Source organism: Hylobates moloch, unplaced genomic scaffold (genome assembly GCF_009828535.3).
Source record: "Hylobates moloch isolate HMO894 unplaced genomic scaffold, HMol_V3 SCAFFOLD_5, whole genome shotgun sequence".
NCBI lineage: Eukaryota > Metazoa > Chordata > Mammalia > Primates > Hylobatidae > Hylobates > Hylobates moloch.
This window is the reverse complement of record NW_026652280.1, coordinates 129042916-129062491: the sequence shown is the minus strand read 5'-3', so window position 1 is coordinate 129062491 and position 19576 is coordinate 129042916. Positions and strand designations below refer to the sequence as shown.

General features: G+C 32.1%; 1 protein-coding gene across 2 annotated transcripts in view; it reads right to left on the bottom strand.

The window, feature by feature from the left end:
• DPYD (dihydropyrimidine dehydrogenase) overlaps positions 1-19576 on the bottom strand; it is an 870422-nt gene that overhangs the window by 640317 nt on the left and 210529 nt on the right. Inside the window, exons 5-6 of one of the 2 annotated variants that reach the window (XM_032155292.2) lie at positions 18992-19153; positions 17260-18409 (exon numbers count right to left, since the gene is read on the bottom strand). In XM_032155292.2, the coding sequence (XP_032011183.1) occupies positions 18371-18409; positions 18992-19153 (201 nt within the window). In that variant the 3' untranslated portion in view covers positions 17260-18370. Of the gene's footprint in view, positions 1-17259; positions 18410-18991; positions 19154-19576 lie in introns of those variants that run through there. The other variant, XM_032155293.2, reaches the window with a different exon arrangement.

Sequence of the window (19576 nt, the reverse complement as noted above, 5' to 3'; positions counted from 1 at the left end):
ATTTTATTAGATCATTAATTAAAATATAGTTAAAATATATTTTTTATATTTCCCCAAAGAAAGATTTCACATACTTTTCATAAAGAGATATTTAAAACATACATTTAACATGATCAAGTATCTCTGATCAGGGAACAGAGATATAGCTAATTTTATTTAGGGATTAAACAAATGCTAATTTCTTTCATATTTAGTTGAATAATTTTAGGTTTGTGAACTAATAATTAAATATTTAACTTTCTCATGTTAAAATCTGCTAACATTTACAAATAACATTGCATTTTAACAAATCTTAAATGAAGACATTTATGATTTATTTAAAAGTATCATTTATTGCTGACATCTTTTACAATGGAATTAGATTTAAATTTACTAAGGCTACAGCATTCATTATAATATGAAGTTACAGTGTGATAACCAAATGGAATAGAATTTGTGCTCAGAATTCACTCAGAAGAAAGAAATAGGTAAGTTCTGAAACACCTAGCATATCTGACACAAATTCTAGCTAATGGCATGCAAATAATAAAGTCATATCTGACACAAATTCTAGCTACTGGCAAGCAAATAATAAAGTAGCAACTACCAAATAATACACAATATGTATGTATTTTCACCTAAAATATTTCAATGTTTTTGAATAAAAATTTAAGCCTTTTAAAAAAATTATCAAATGCAAACATTGAATTATTTTAAAAAATGTTTACAAAATCCCTACTAAGTACCCAACACAGAGTTAAAGACTCTTACAGTGTTTGAAGAAATGAAAGCACACTCCTCAGTACACATAGCATCATGTGCACATACTAGAATGTAAATTGTTAGCCCAATTTGCTCAAGCACAGGCACTGCAGCTTAAGAGTTGTTCAATACATACTCATTACGTTGCTTGGCTCAATACACTAATCTATCAATTGGTATCCCTTTGCCTGCTCTGTTCTGGGATTTTTTATTTAAACCTTTTATTGCACTGGGTTTTCCCCCTGAGTTTTACAGGAGTTTGGATTAACCTTGATGCAATTTTTAAGGAAGTAAATAACTGAACCACATTTTTGTGAATTTCAGCACAACAGGTGGTATATTTTTAGAAGTATGTCATTGAAATTAGATTCTTGGGGTTAAGTCTTGACTTCCATCATTCTCATGATGTATGGAATTGAACAAGTCCTTTAACATTTCTATGCCTCAGTCTCCTTAATAAGGTGGGATTAATAAAATATATTTCATAGAGATGTTTTGAGAATTTAATGAGCTAATTATATGTGGAAAGTGCTTTAGGAAACTGTCTGCCCATATAGCAAATGTTATTTACTTCTCATTTCACCTAGTGTTCAAATTCCATGAGACAGAATGTATCTAAACTCATAGTGTTCAAGACAGAATCCACTAGCCACATTTGATTAAGTTCAAATTAAAATTAAAATTAAATAAAATTAAAAATGCAAAGACCTCAGTAGCACTAATCATATTTAAAGTGCTCAATAACTATATGTGGCTAGTGGATAATAAAACGAACACATTCATCACTGCAAAAATTAAAATTTCAAACATATAATGCAATAGATACAAATAATCTCAGGAGCATAGATAATGGGAAATAAATAATTTAGAGGCAGTGAGTTTGTAGTATTTGTTATAGTTATTTTTAATATGATTTTTATGACTACATGTCTATATACTTTAATTTTTCAAAATTACTATGTTTCACAACCTGTTTACAAAATTCCTAAAAATTTAATCAGCACTAGAGTTGTTCCTAGCTGGCTTCAGCACACTATTGCACCTCGGCAATATATGAGGACTCATTCAATGTTTTTTTAGCCACTAATATTCTTCTATCATCAACCCTAAATTCTGAAATACATAAGTTACACTTTCAAACATAATAGAGACTTGAAGGCATAAGTGGCCCTCTATCCCTTTAAAACATCAGCAACTAACTCTTTTTTAACTGAAATACAAATAATGGATTATTTCATATATACACAATATACTTCCATGAATGTAGCCTGATTACGACAAAATGAGGGCAAATGGACAAAAAGCCAAATAAATAGCTCCAAAAATATTTTGTGGGTGAATGGGGGGTAGTGATTTGTATTTAAGTATATTATGAAACTATGAAAATTGAAATCAATTATAAATCTAGAGTTGGCATTATACGAAAAATGTAAATTAAAATAACTAATAATGTAACACTTTAAACTGCCAATGAATAAATTGTGTAAGTTAAAAAGAGGGTTCACTTAATTTTGTTAAATTTAAAAATAAAAGTTTACAATAGTTAAAACAAATTATACAATTTAAAGTGTCCACAAATGCGAAGAATATTTTCCAAAAATAATATTTTTCATTCCTTTTATTAAACTACATCAGTCTTCAGAGAAGTGTAACATAAAATTACAAACAAATTATACATAAAACACATATTAGGTCCAGTTATTTACAGTATCAAATTCCTAAGAGATTTTTCTTAGAATATAGTTCCCTATTGTTTCATAATGTAACAAAAATATTATAAAATATTTTGGCTCTTTCGGTGAGAAAGACCCCTCTCTTTTTCGTTAAAGCAAATGTCAGTTGTCCATCAACTAACTAATATTCAATGATTTAATTTTTAAGTTGAAGGGCCAACTGCCAAAACAATGTAATAAATGAAATAAACTTGTTAATATCAGAAGAGAGTGACTGAAGTATTTAAAGATGAATGAAAAGTATACCTAATATGTATTTCCCCACAATAATAAGAAGGCCAATATTTATTGAAATATATCCTATGTGCTAGGCTTTATGTTAAATCTCTACCATTTAGTCTTCAATCCACTTTTATGGAGGTACAATTATCAGATCCATTTCCTAGATAAGAAAACTGTGGTCAGGTTCACATACAAAAGATTTTATCTTAAGGCTACTTGACTCCAAAGCCTGAACTCTTTTTTTTTTTTTTATTATACTTTAAGTTTTAGGGTACATGTGCACAACGTGCAGGTTTGTTACATATGTATAAATGTGCCATGCTGATGTGCTTCACCCATTAACTCGTCATTTAGCATTAGGTATATCTCCTAATGCTATCCCTCCCCCCTCCCCCCACCCCACAACAGTCCCTGGTGTGTGATGTTCCCCTTCCTGTGTCCATGTGTTCTCATTGTTCAATTCCCACCTATGAGTGAGAACATGCAGTGTTTGGTTTTCTGTCCTTGCGATAGTTTGCTGAGAATGATGGTTTCCAGCTTCATCCATGTCCCTACAAAGGACACGAACTCATCATTTTTTATGGCTGCATAGTATTCCATGGTGTATATGTGCCACATTTTCTTAATCCAGTCTATCACTGTTGGACATTTGGGTTGGTTCCAAGTCTTTGCTATTGTGAATAGTGCCACAATAAACATACGTGTGCATGTGTCTTTAGAGCAGCATGATTTATAATCCTTTGGGTATATACCCAGTAATGGGATGGCTGGGTCGAATGGTATTTCTAGTTCTAGATCCCTGAGGAATTGCCACACCGACTTCCACAATGTTTGAACTAGTTTACAGTCCCACCAACAGTGTAAAAGTGTTCCTATTTCTCCACATCCTCTCCAGCACCTATTGTTTCCTGACTTTTTAATGATTGCCATTCTAACTGGTGTGAGATGGTATCTCCTTGTGGTTTTGATTTGCATTTCTCTGATGGCCAGTGATGATGAGCATTTTTTCATGTGCTTTTTGGCTGCATAAATGTCTTCTTTTGAGAAGTGTCTGTTCATATCCTTCACCCATTTTTTGATGGGGTTGTTTTTTTCTTGTAAATTTGTTTGAGAAAAAACTCTGTTATTATCACATTTTCACAGTAATCATTAAAAAATTCACTATATATCTTTAATTTTTCAATAAGAAATGATAACTGAAACAATTATATGAATTTGTCATTCCTAACCCACTTAGAATGTTATATTTTAATATATTAAATTCATACATTCTGATGAAATATATTTTGATATAATATATTCTAGTCAATCTACTAACAAATAGCTGGTTATTATAATTAATAAATTCACTTTACAAACCAAGAATTGTTCATGAAGCATTTAAAAAACACTGAACTACATCATCTGGTTTCCCACCATGCTATCCCACCACCCGAGAACTAAGATAGTTTGTGCATTAAGAGAACTGCCTCCCTATTATCAACATCCTCTCCATAGTGGTACATTTCAGTACATTCATTACCACCGGTGAACCTTCAATGGGTTTGCACAAATTTATTATGAAAATAGCATCATAGGACTACAGCATCATACACAATAGTTTCTTTCACTGTCCTAAAAATCTTCTTAATCTCCATGCATCCCTCTCTCACCTTCTCCCCAGCAACCACTGGTCTTTTTAGTGTCTCCATAGTTTTGCCTTTTCTAGAATGCCATACAGTTGAAATCATACAATATACAGCCTTTTCAGATTGGCTTCTTTCATTTAGTAACATACATTTAAGTTTTCTCTATGTCTCTCCATGGCTTGATAGCTCCTCTCTTTTTAATCCTGAATAATATTGCAATATCTGTATGTACCATAGTTTATTTACGCATCCACTTACTGAAGGATATCTCAAAAATTTGGGTGATTATGAATAAAGCTGCTATAAATATCCATGTGCAGGTTTGCATGTTAACGTAAGTTTTCAACTCTTTGCGGTAAATTGCCACATCATATGATAAGAGTATGTTTAATTTTGCAAGATACTGTTAAACTGTCTTCCAAATTGGCTGTACCATTTTGCATTCCCACCAGGAAAGAATAAAGTTCCTATTTCTCCTCATCCTGTCAGCATTTGGTGATGTCAGTGTTCTGCATTTTGGCTGTTTGGTCTCCTCCGAAAGTTTGTGTCCACGCCCCCACTGCATTCAATTCATATGTTGAAAACTAACCACAAATGTTAGAAAGGTGGGGTTTTTAAAAAGTGATTAGGTCATGAGAGACTTAGGAGGTGATTAGGTCATGAGGAGCCCTCCTGAATTAGATTAGTTCCCTTAAAAACAACCCCAGGAGAAATACCTTGCCCCTGTCACATGTGAGACAGGCACAGTAAAAAGCCTTTGCCTATGACCAGAAAGCAGCTTATGGGCATATTATAAATCTACAAACACTTTGGGAATTCCCAGCATCCAGAACCAAGAGTAATAATTTTTGTTGTTTATAAGCTATCCGGTTTGTGCTATTTTGTTGTAGCAAACTGAGCAGACTAAGCATTCTAATAGTATAGTGGTATCTCATTGTTGTTTCATGTTGCATTTCCCTGATGATATATATGAAGCATCTATTCAGATGCTTATTTTCCATCTGTGTATCTTTCTTGGTGAGATATCTGCTAAGGTCTTTGTATCATTTTTTAAATGGGTTGTTTTCATATTGTTGGGTTGTAAGAGACTTTTGGACATTTTGCATAACAGTTCTTTATCAGGTATGTCTTTTGCAAATATTTTCTCCCAGTCTGTGGCTTGTATTTTCATTTTCTTTCAAGACAGTTTCCTGCAGAGTAGAAGTTTTAATTTTTTTTCCGTGTTTGTTTTGAGATGAGAGTCTCACTATGCTCCCCAGGCTGGTCTCAAACTCCTGCACTCAAGCAATCCTCCCTCGGCCTCCTGAGTAGCCAAGACTACAGGTACATGCCACCACACCCAGCTCAGAATTTTTTATATTTGATGAAGTCTACCTTATCAATAATTTATTTTATAAATCTTGCCTTTGATGTTGTACCTAAAAAGTCATTGTCTAACCCAAGGTCATCTACATTTTCTCCCATGTTATCTTCAAAGAGTTCTGTAGTTTCGCATTTTACATTGAGGTTTATGATCCATCTTTAATTAATTTTCAATGGGTGTAAGGTCTGTTTCTAGATTCACATTTTTATATATGGAAGTAGGGTAGTACAAATATCATTTGTTGAAAGGACTACCCTTTCTCCATTATATTGCCTTTGCTCTTTTGTCAAAGATAAGTTGGCTATATTTATGTGTGTCTATTTCTGGGCTCTCTATTCTGTTTCAGTGATCTATTGTCTATTATTTTAACAATACCACACTGTTTTGATTACTGCAGCTTTACAGTAAGTCTTAAAATCAGGTAGTCTGAGTCCTCCAACTTTGTTGTTCTATATTATGTTGGTTAATCTTTTGCCTTTCTATATAAACTTTACAATCAGTTTGTCAATATCTATAAAATAGTTTCCTGAGATTTTGATTTGGGATTGTACTGAATCTATAGATCAAATTGGGAAGACCTGACATCTTGAAAATAAGAAGTCTTCTATTTGGAAACCTGGAATATGTCTCCATTTATTTAGCTTTTTTAATTTATTTCATCAGAGTTTCATAGTTTTTCTCATATACATCTTATACATATTTCATTAGATTTATATCTAAGTATTTCATTTTTAAGGATGAAAATGTAAATGGTATACTTTTAATTTCAAATTCTAATCATTTATTGCTATTGTAAAGGAAAGTGGCTGACTTTTGTATATTAATCTTATACCCCTTTTTGTCAAAATTCTGTATTAGTTCCAGGAGTTTTTCTGTTGATTCTTTGGAATTTTCTACATAGACAATTCTGTCATCTGCTAACAAAGACAGTTTTATTTCTTCCTTCTCTGTCTATGTTTCCTTTCCTTTTCTTGTCTTATAACATTGCATTTGTATTCTTTTTAAGGTGTTCCCTTCCCTACAAATATTGTTATCACTTGGACTATTTTAAGATTATTTTAATAGGCACTCAAGATTTTGATGAATTTCAAAATTCCTGGACTCCAGTGATATGCTTAAACAAAGTAGTAAAAGTCACCAAGGAAAACAGTTCTACCTTAGTGGTAATGAAGAAGAATTATCCACAAGTGAATATCCTTTTCTAAATTTTACTTTTTAATTTTTTTACTTTGTAAGTACATGGTATATATTTTTTTAATTTTACTTTTTAAATTTTTTAATATTGTGGGTACATAGTATATTCTTGGGGAACATTTTTAATATTAATTTTCTTGTATATTCATCTTGAAAGTGCATTTATTTCACCACTCCAAATTGACTTTACCAGCATTTTCTCCATAATTTTCACATTACTTTGAAGAAAGGGAGAGAGTATACTGATATTTAAAATAGAAAGATTGCAATGCAGAGGAGCCACAGGATTTTCTCCCAAGTCTCCTCACCTTCTGGAGACAGAAATAGTATAATTTTCTAATCATTACATAGTGTTCTATAAATGAAAAAGGACAAAGCATTGTAAATAAAAGTATATTTACCAATTCAAATTTGAGGGTAACTCTTGCTCATTTTAACTTTTCTTGCTTTCTAAAAGAGTATATAATGAAAATAAACATAAATGTTTGATAGCTGTAATTATTCCTCGATTACTCTGTTTGTTCTAATTAACCAAACAATAGCAAATATATACTATAGGGAAGTCATGAGAAGTAAAATATTCTTGGAAATTTTAGAACATCTCTACTAGTTGAAGGATAAATTTTAACAGTATGATTGTATTCTGCGTACCTCACAAGAGGATTATACTCTTGCAAGTGTTTAGCTTGATTTCATTATAAAATAAAAATAATTTCTGGTAATTTCTAAAGGAATGTTATTTCATCAGTGTAGGTCTAAGATAAATCTTAATAAAAATAATACATCAGTTTTTCTTTTGCTGGTTTCAGTTTCTTGAGTTACTTAATTAGTGGGATGAATGTCTCGTTACCTTTTGAATGCCTGAATGAAGAAAGATTGCTATTTGTGCATCCAAAAGTAAGTTACCTCAAATTACATACCTTCTAGGAGATGCTTCTCTGTAATTTTTCTTTGTTATTTGTTTTCTTTTGTAAAACAAGTCAAAGGAAATACTGAGTACATACTAATCACAGCATTCATTCTTTGAAAAGAAATATACTTGGGCTTCTTGGCAAATACTTTTCTTCACAACAATTAGACCAGGAACACCAAAAGTGAGAACTATGTTTCAAATGTATTAAAAATGATAAAAACTTCATGTCATGTCAAATTTTTATTTATCAAAACTACTGTATTAGTAATTCTCAAAGATTTTTTCCATAATTTTCATATTAATAAAATAGACATTGAGAGATACATCTGGCAGGTTAAAAATACTTTGTTAGCTGAAATCAGAATATTCTTTCATTCAATTTCCTTTTCAATTTGGTAGGTATTGTTTATGTACCTCCTATGTCCTAGACACCAGTATGAATAAAAACATAGACTCTCCAGTAAGTAGCTCCCTGGATAACAGAGCACTCATATGTCCTAAATGTTTTTAATAAACTATATTACTATGCAGCCTGTCTGGTACAGTGTTAATTTTCACAAATGGTGCTCTCAGAGTATTTGAGAAGGTAAACCCACCTGGAAGAGAAATTGACACCTAAGCCAAATCTTAAAAACAACAACAAAAAATATATATGTTATATTAGAGAGTACTTCACCTTTCTAAATACCAACTCTGAAAGTTAAAAGAGTAATGATTACTCCAGCAATTTATTGTGAAGATTAGAGTCAATGGTGATAACTTCTTGTGATGAATGCCTTCTCTTTACAAGGCACTCTCTGAGGAACTTAGTATTTTTATCTCCAATCCTAAAAATCTTCGACTTTAGGTATGAGTGTTCATTTTCTATACAAAGGAACTGACTCATAAGATCATAGTCCATGTTATTCTGACTATACAAAAGTTATATTGGATATTTGATAAACCAATTGAATAGTGTGGTTAAAACTGACCAAATATAGTTGAAAACGTAAGTGTTTATAGTTTGGTTATGAGAAACTTATCCAAAATCATATGCTCAGGACACTTACATTAGCCCACAGATAGGCAAAATAATCTACCACAAAGCCTGTTATAAGACAAAGTGCTGAATATTTCATGTAATTTATCGAATACAGTACTGAAAGTTAAAAATCATGTAGCTGAATGAGTATTGGAAGTAAGTTTTCTACTAAATGTGTATCACTTTTACACCATTTTAAAGTCAAAAAATCCTAAGTTGAATCACTGTAAGTCGGGGACTATAAGGCACTGTTTTTTAGTACATGGTCAGTTTTGATAAATGTTCTGCAAGTGCATGAAAATGATGGACTTGTTCTACGTTAGGCTCAGAAAAGTATAGATATCTTAAATCAATCTAATAAACTTTATACAAATAAACCTCACAAATTTTAAGTAAAGTTATGTTGTCATGTGTATAAATGTTTATGAATATTACATCTTTTAAGAGATTTTTTCATTATTTTTATTTTCCAAAACACTTCCTTGTCAGTATTATAAAACTTTTTTTTACATCTTTATTTTTAAAACCTCAAAATAAGTTATAATTACTCTGGGATCAATATTTAATTATATTCACAACCATATTTTTATACATCGTTTCTTTTATCTTTCTTTCTACATTTGTTTCCTTCCTTCTAAAGAATAACTCTTAGTAGATGCTGATGAGAAATCTAAGGTCAGAGTAATTGTCATTTGGTTTTCAAGTAATTTGTTTTCCCTTTATCTTGAAGTTCTGATTCTCATTATGTTTAGTATTGCACAATATTACCACAACCCTGTATCTAGGTGAAGACCTTTCATCTTTCCTTTCTTCAGGAAAATTTTCCACCATAACTGCTTTAAGGCTCCTCCTGTGCCAATCTCTCTCTCTCTCTCTACTTTAGGAGCTCCTCTTACATGTGTATTGGAGTCTTAGAAGCTTCTGAACTTCTCTATTAAACTTTTCATTCATTCATATCTCTTTATTGTGCTCTAGTTGAATACCCAGACCATATTTTTACTTTTTATTTCTTTAGTTCTGCAATTTGTGCCTCTATCCAGCCCAAAACTGACCTTTTCTATTGAGATTGTCATTATAGTGTAAATTTACAGTCAACTATTTTTTATATTAAACTCACTGTTGATTCTTTTATTTTATCTCATTTTAGGATATTATTTTATACATATTAATTTTAAAGGCCTGATTATAATATTATTTGTGTTTCATTAGGATAAAGTCAGGTACCATCAGGTAAGTCTTTAAATTATCACTAATAGATTATCTTTCCTAACGTAGTTTCCACCTTTTTGTTTCTCATTTATGTTGAGTGAATTTTTTCTCTTTTGGTGCACTCCCCCTGCGGCTTCGTATCAGGTATGTGGTGGCCTTCAATCAACAATACTCCTATCCCTCTCTCCCACTGCAGAAACAAGTTTCTTAAAGTCCAGGGCTCCAATCCAAGGTGATTAGAGGTATCACAGAACCACACCACTGTACCATAGACACATGCCCACAATACCTGCTGTACAGCTTTCTCTGCTTCTTTCTGCAGCTTTCTATAAGCCTCAGCTCTGTACAGCAGTTGCACCTATTTTTTTATTGAACTTTCTATGAGGTGGAGCTGAGTCCAGTCCTCTACCATGCAAGATGTTTTTGGCGCTTAAGTTTACCCTAGACCACTTCCCAGCAGAAGTTAGCAGAGAATAACCTAGTCTCCATGTTTTTATACCATTTCTGGCCCAAAAGGTATTTATATTTGTTTTTCAGTTCACCTCTTAATCTTTTTTCTACTTTCATTAAATTTTATTTATCATCATTATTTGAAGATAAATGGGTGGCTTAAATGTTAACTTATAGCATCATGCCTTTTACAAGTGATTCATGTTGATACAATAATATTGCTTTATAACAGTCTATATTATTAGTCATCAAATATTTTTATGAAAGTATATACATTTTTAAGTTGTTGAAGCTTAAACCAATGAATCTTTTAAAACTGTAAATTGCCCACGAAATTGCATATATTTACATTTTTTTTTTAAACTAATGTAGAAAAAAGTAACCGCAAATAATTTTAACCATGCAACTTTGGTAAATTTCAAAGTTACTGCCCCCAAATCACTGTAGCTTATTTTTAAGTTCTAGATATTAAGATACAGTTTTAAAACAAACTAAAATATTGTGATGAAAATCATCTAGCAATTCGTCTGGCCCCACAGTTCTATTATAAATCACTGTGCCAGTAAGGAATATTTTAATAGATTTCTAAAGATTTTTGGAGAAGAATGTCAGATATTTAGTGAATTCTATCAAGACATTATTCTTTTCTATTAATAATTGCATTAAGAGTAAAAGGAGAGACACAAATCAAGTCTTCAAAGATGTTACTTGTATCTGCATTCCAGAGAGACACATTTTACCAGGGTAAAAAATACTTATTTTCTTAGTGCTTAATGCATATTTTTCATCTATATCTTACTTCCCTCAGAAATAATTCACCTTTGTGTTTGAGGGTTGGGTGTTGGTAAAAAATATTCACAAATAATTGGTAGTACTATTTTAAATACAAGTAGTATAGAGAAATCTCATTTAAAGTGATAAAACTTTGGGATAATAGGGCAAGTGTGATATATCATTAATCTAACAACTATAGTTTAATCTATATCCTATTTATAAATGACCTGCAAAAAGTTATTAGCTATATATATTAATTTTTCATTATCATGATAATGTATCTTAGTTTTAGATTACATAATGAACTGATAGATTTTATCGATCAGTTTGTCAAACTGTATCATAAATGTGCTAGGCTTATTCCTAAATTTACTTGTATAACAGCTTTCACAAAATCATACTTAGGCATTCCAAAATAAAATAAAACTGCAGATAAACACTTAACGCTTCAAGGTCCCTCGTCACATAGACCCCCCCCTTTTTTTATTTTTATTTTTTTGAGATGGAGTCTCGCTCTGTCGCCAGGCTGGTGTGTAGTGGTGCGATCTCGGCTCATTGCAACCTCTGCCTCCGGGTTCAAGTGATTCTCCTGCCTCAGCCTCGTGAGTAGCTGGGACTACAGGTGCACACCACCATGGCTGGCTAATTTTTTTATTTTTAGTAGAGACAGAGTTTTACCATGTTGGCCAGGATGGTCTTGATTTGACCTTGTGATCCACCTGCCTCGGCCTCCCAAAGTGCTGGGATTAAAGGCATGACCCACCACGCCTGGCCCGTATAGACCCCTTCTAAGGCCCTGTATTTAAATTTTTCAGTAGTACTGTAATGTAATTTCTAAAGAAGGAACCCAACATTTTGTTATCTGAAGCCCCATAAAACTTAGATTCATTCCTGGCTACAGAAGTTAAAAAAGAAAAGAAAAAAAAAAAAAAAACTAAGCCATATGTGTTGGTCTTACCCAACCTATTTCAATGTAGTAGCTTCATATCTAACAGAAAAACAAGGACTTGTGAGGTATGGTGACTAAGTATATTTGGCTAGTCTAGAAGATGCAACAGATACTACTGTGGCCTTACAGCCAGAAAACCAGGGTTTACACTGAGCCTCTGTCTTTGACTAGTAACATTATCTGGGGCAAGTAAGAGTTTGTGAAGTAATGAAAATTAAACCACTAGGTTTGTATTCTAGATTTGCCTCTCACTAGATGTGATGTTGTGGAATTTAATTAATTTCCTGGAGCTTCCTGTTACTCATATATAAAATGGAAATAATTACATTACTTGGAGAGTTATTTTGAGGATTAATCAAGCTCTAAATAAAGTACTCAACATTGTGCAGGACACTGGGAGTTTATTTAGCATTAGCTGTGATTTTGTAACCACTTTGATTCTTAGTTTCCTTACGTCCAAAATGGAAAAAACATTACCTGTTTTGCATGCCCTCAAGCGTTGTTTATCAGCATTTTAGAGTGAGATATTACAAAAATGCACTGAAGCACTATGCAAGTACAATATAACTGCATTTTCTCCCTGCCTGATACATTCCTTTGCACTAAGGTCTAATCACCTCCAAAACCATGTGACAAAAATTAATGAAGACTGGACAATAAGTCCAAGGATGCCAATGTAAACATCTATGTCTTATTTCATTTACTACATTATTTCAATTTCTGGCTTTGATTATTTCCTGAGAAACTATAATGTTTCCTAGGACTTATAGTAAAGAAGCAGTCTACAACAACACATAGTGCTGATCGATGCCCAATCAATGTTAGTTTGATTAGCTGAATCCTTACCTAGTGGGCTCTTATTACACTGGGTATTCACATAAGCCAGTTTGCCTGGGGTGGTCTTAGTTTACTCCTGCTGTACTGGACTGATTATTAATAATGTCCTGATCATTCTCTAACCTATCTCGGTCATTTGATCATCTTACTTATAAAGCAATCAACATAATACACAGCTAGAGTATTTCCAACCTCACTTTTCAGCTTATGCACAAATACTCATCTTTTTGATGACTGTTTTTAATATGGGGCTTGCACTTAATATTTCTGTCTCCACTCTTCTATTTGACAGATGAAATTTATCACAGAAATACATTATTTCAGAGCACACCTGCAATACTCTATTGTTCATTAGAATACATATTTCTATATTCTCCTAAAATATAGTTGTAGAATACAAAAGTTTAAGAATTTCAGTGACTTCCATATCCAAGGTGAAGATATGGTAGAAGTAATATTTACTCTATTAAAACAATCATATACTAATTTGAGTGAACAAGTTCCTTCTCCATTCCCAATTCTTCAAAACAATTATCGTGTTTAAGCAAAACATAAACGTTGATGTAATTTAAATAATTGTTAAATGTTCTTTAATGTAGTCTCACAAGACTTGAAATTTTTAATTGTATTAGTATATATTTACTGGACTAATTTAACTCTAACTGTGTCTACCCTTGATAAAATATAGAAATAAATGTTTACAGTCCCTTGGAATATATAGTATATTATTTCTTTAACCCTTAAGAAATATCCCATCTTCATGTTATTAAGGCATAAGAATAGTTAACAAAATTCTGAAAATGGTAAATCAAGAATAAAACACCCCATCATATAAAAAATATAAAACTGTAGCAATTAATACATTTTGTATCAGTGAATGGATACATAAATAGATCAATGTAAAAAAAATAAAGAGCTCCGAACCCTGCCAAAAAAAAACAAAAGCAGACAAATTCATACATATGATCTTACTGTATAAAATTAGAGTTATTACACATCAGTCTGGAAACAACAAACTACACAATAAATGGAATTGAGTTAACTGGCTTTCTGTAGAGAATCCAGGATGTGTGTGTTATATCATTAGATCCCTCCATCACCACACATACGACACAATGTACAAAGAATAAATTTTTTTAAAACAGATGAGGAAGATGAATGGTCAATAAACAGATGAGAAAGTTTCTAAACTTCAACATTCATTTGAGAATTCCACATTATTTGTACAATTATTTCTTAGGAAACATAAAACATAGACAAGATTCATCAATTAATCAGAGTGCTTGCTTGGGAAGGGAATATCATGGCCTTTAGCATTTTATCTATAATATATGTCCAATCTAAAGCAAATAAAACAAAATACATTTTATATATTACATGAAAAAAATTCTTCAATTTTTAATTTTTTATTTTTTATTATTATGAATACACATTAGTGGCAAATGTGTATGGTGTACACGTGATATTTTGATAGATGCATACAATGTGTAATGATCAAGTCAGGGTAACTTGAGATATCCAACACTTCAAGCATTTTTCATTTATTTGTGTTAATGAAAAATCCAATTCAATTCTAGATAGTTAATGGGTACAAAAATACACTTACATAGAATAAGATCTACTGTTCAGTAGCACAATAGTGTAACTGTAGTTAATCATTTATTGTATATTTCAAAGTATTTATTGCATTACTGCAAATAGTGTATGTTGATACGACAAGGATTGAGTAAAGTCAAATGAGAGGTGATAGTTTAGAAACTTGCTAAGAGCCAAAAAGGAAAATAAAAAAAAATTTTAAGAAACATAAAAAAGGAAAATCTAAAGACAACTCTTTTCTGAATGAGTCACCTGATTTCATCTAGAATTGCATGTCAGTTCCATTCTCTTTTTTGGCTTAAAACAACAGCAATTTCTTACATTTTTAAATATTTCAATAGTTTTTGGGGAACAGGTGACTTTTTGTTACATTGAGAAGTTCTTTAGTAGTGATTTCTGAAACTTTGGTGTACCCATCACCCAAGTAGTGTACACTGTACCCAATGGGTAGTCTCATCCCTCATACTCCCACCCACCATTTCTCTTCCCCCTAAGTCCACAAAGTCTATTGTATCATTCTTATGGTTTTGTGTCCTCACAAGTTAGCTCCCACTTATCAGTGACAACATATGATGTTTGGCTTCCATTCCTGAGTTACTTCATTTAGAAAAATGGTCTCCAACTCCATCTAGGTTGCAGCGAATGCCACTATTTTGTTCCTTTATATGGCTGAGTAGTATTCCATGGTGTGTGTGTGTGTGTGTGTGTGTGTGTGTGTGTGTGTATCACATTTTCATTATCCAACCATTGACTGATGTGTATTTGGGCTGGTTTCACATTTTTGCAATTGTGAATTGTGTTGCTATAAACATGTGTGATCAAGTATCTTTTTCATATAATGACTTCTTTTCCTGTGGGTAGATACCCAGCAGTAGGATTGCTGGATCCAATGTTAGATCAACTTTTAGTTCTTTAAGAAATTTCCACACTGTTTTCCATAGTGGTTGTACTAGTTTACATTTGTTCCCTTTTCAACACATCCATGCCAACATCTACTATTTTTTGATTTTTAAATTATGATTATTCTTGCAGGAGTAAGGTGGTATTGCATTCTGGTTTTAATTTGCATTTCCCTGATGATTGGTGATGTTGAGTATTTTTTCACATTTTTGGTGGCCATATGTATATCTTATTTTGAGAATTGTCTATTTGTGTCCTTAGCCTACTTTTTGATGGGATTGTTTTTTCTTGCTGATTTGTTTGAGTTTCTTGTAGATTCTGGGTACTAGTACAATAAAAGTATAAAATCTAAATACAAGTAAAGTGCTAAGAGGTATATATCATAAAATGGTATATTTCATAGATATTAGAAAAATCTTATAAAATGTTTTTGTGAAACAAATTCTATATTTAGATGTCAATATCATAATCCAGTATATTCCTAAAAATTCAGAATTGAGGTGGTAATTTTAAGTATAAATTTTCCAGCTCTCATTCATTTTGACACACAAATTCTGGAAGACTGGGGTTTTTTAATTTTAATATTTCTAAATTGCCTCCATAACTTTTTAATCAGTAGAAGAGAACTGATTTGACATGCAGCTAATTTTCTATGTAAAATCATTTTTTTCCAACTTTAGGCAATGGGTAAAAAGATGCATTCTCATTTCCTTCTGCTTTTCCAACAATTCATTAATTAAATTTCAGAGGCAGTGAGAGTCTAGGTGGTCTATTAAATGTAAATAATATATAATTCTTTCAAAATTCCAATAAATACACAAATAATTTTCAAAATAAAATTTTCAAGGGTTATATTTGTGCAGAGAAATTCAAAAACCATCATGTGACTGATAAAATCTAAACCAAACTATTATTTCCCAGTTATTTCATTGAAACAATGTTATCATAGGATTAAAATATTACTAGGGAAAAAAAGTGCCTCCTAGAGTGAGTCACAATCACCCTGGTAGCCTGTTTACTACATGAACACACCAGTGTGTGAAGGAAGGTCGCTTGTTCACACCACAAATGTGGAAACAGCAAAAGATTGAATAGGAATGACAACACAAGATCCACCCCCAACCCCGCAAAAAAAAAAAAAAAAAAAAAAAAAAAAGCAGCTGGCCTCCTGATTCTACGTAAGGCTATGCATCATGTGATTTATTCCTTTTCCACTACCGTCCCTCCAAATCACACGCTCACGTTAAACTAGAGAAGAATAAGGTATGTACCTAACCAATAATGGCAGACTACTGAGTTGGTATTTTAAAAATCACTTGTAAGTCAAAGGAAAAACAATTTTGAAAAATACCATATTATTGTAATCTGCTTTCCTAACCTTTGCTTAATTTGATTGAAAAAACAGATTTGTATTTCTTTAAAGGTCAAAAAACAATCATTGTTTTAGCAAACAATCAAAACATAAAATTATTTGCATCATATTGCACTTCAACTTAACTACTCATGTCAATAGTTTAGTAGTTTGAAAGAATAACATTTTGCACTTTGTACTTTTTTCCATGAATATCAGTGAAAAAGTAGTTACTCGTGTTGTTTTTTTAACTTCCTAACAACTTTGACAGCTGGGCAAATTTAAGTAAACCACACACTGACCTAGGGAATACAGGACTTTCTAAAATCAGGCACCATAATCGGCCAACCCCCCCAAAAAAAGGACAAAAAGCTTTTCTCAGTAGTTCCCACAAGGACATTTTTAATTTATAATTTGATATTGAAATCACAGTTATACAAACTATAATTGGAATGAAATAGGCAGATACATTCCTATTCTAAATTCCTTGATTCACTTAAAATGCATCTACTGCAGTCCTAATCTATGCATAACTCTTCATTAGGTGATACTTACGGCAAGACCTAAGTGTGACCACTCTCAAATTTTAGTGAGTTTCTAATAAATTCTGTTCTGAAGGCACATGTCTCTGTCTTAAATAGATTCTGCTCTGGGAATGGAGTGGTAGAACCAAGTAAGAGTTCCAGAGGGATAGTGTTCCCAGAGAAAAGAATTAAAACCATGTGAGAGTTTCCAGAGGAATAATGTATTTCTCTCTCTCTCTCTCTCTCTCTCTCTCTCTCTCACGCACACACACACACACACACACACCTCTCATGACCAGATCAATTACTAATGATATCATTTTAATTCATTTTGTTTTAAAATGCTGTGTTAGTTGATATACACAGTACGTGAGTGCATCTGTGAAAGCTTGCCCTGTTTTAATGAAGAGGCAATGGGTCCCCAAAGAAAGGTGAGGAGGAATTCAAGTGAATCTTCTCCATCAACTAAGGATTTTCACAGGCAGTAAAGATCATACTTCGTACTGGTCAGGTAAGCCTAATGCAATTTTGAATTTGGTAAGAAAAGAAATTAAATCCCAGAATTTATTGCAACAATCCACAACCTTGAATTGTTTCTATTTCCTTATTCCCAGGAGCTCTTCTTTAGAATTAACCTGTCAGAAAGCAGGAAGGGAATAACCCTGATTTATTACTAAAAGCAAAGTGAGACTTAAGCTTGAGGAATATTATGGGAAGGGTCCTAAAATGAAAGAACACATTGTGTTTACGTTGACAAAACGAGATTGGTAAGTCATTAACTAAAAATCTAGTGTTGACGGGCACTTTAATTTGACCTTCTAGCCAACTAGTCCCCAAAGATTATAAAATCTTACTATACCCTTCATATAAGCTGATCATTGAAATGATACATGGGAATTAACCTGCTTGTTGACTCCAAATAGGAGACCTCAGAGAGCCCAAGAGTGTCTGGAGAATCAAAGTTTTTACAAATGATTCATTAAAGAGAAAGCCAGGATCAAAGTCTATGGGATAAATAGGAAAAAAAAGTGCTTTCATTTTATTTCATTATACATTTTTTACCCAAATAAAAGACTATATCCAATCTATAAGTTCACAAAATCTAATGACATTATTAATGTGGTTAAATAACATTACTCAGTTTCAGGGTTTTTGAAAATTCTCTAACCTTTATTACTCAAAGAATACAATGAAATATGCTGTATTTTAAGCTTTAAAGATTAAGGGGAGTTTCAGGGAAAATAATCCGTTAAGGAAGATAGTCTTTTCGTAAGAGGGTCTCCTTGCCATACTTCCATATAAAGTTAATGAATAAGTTCTATTTTCGGATCATCTAATTTATAGAATTTCAGTCAAAGTATTTTAATAACCTGCTGGGATTGCAACTAATTTGACATATGGTTTTATAAACTTCATTTTTGTAGCCAAGCTGCTGAATAAAAATAAAGTTTGTTGTACAAAACATACTTGAGCTGTGTGTCACACTAAAAATGTTGGGTATCAACAGAGCACCAAGGATTAAAGTTATTTTAAGATATTTTTGCATGGTGATGGTAGTGGGGGGATGTCATGTATATCATACATACCTCAGTAGCAAATTGCTGCAGTCCACCAATATTAATGGGTCCCTCTTCAGTGGCATATAAATTGCATCCACCTACACAAAGATCAGAGGTTGGACATACCATTCCACAAGTCAGACCAAGTGGGTTGTCAGAAAAAATCATCTTAGCAGCTCCATAATAGTTCTGCAAAATTAGTACAAAATAAAATTTTACTACTTAAAAATATACTGTAAACAGCCAAATTATGACAAACATTATTTCTTCTACTAGGTAATCAGATTGAAGATAATGATGTGTATAAGATGCATAGGTTTCAATACTACTATCAGGAACCATCAATTAAAACTTAGCAGAGTATTTGACACATAGGAATATTCAATGCACAGTATGTTGATAAATGAATAACTAATCAATTTTGGAAAACTGAAGTTTAAAATATAATAAATGTTCTGTAAATAGTTTTCATTTACAAGTCATCTAACTATATCTTGTCAAAAATTATTCACTTCACTTTTTAACAAATGAAAATTAGATGGCATTGTCTGAACAAATTCAAAACCTAAACTTTAAAACAACAAAAAATGGTTGTACTCAGGTTATCCTCCA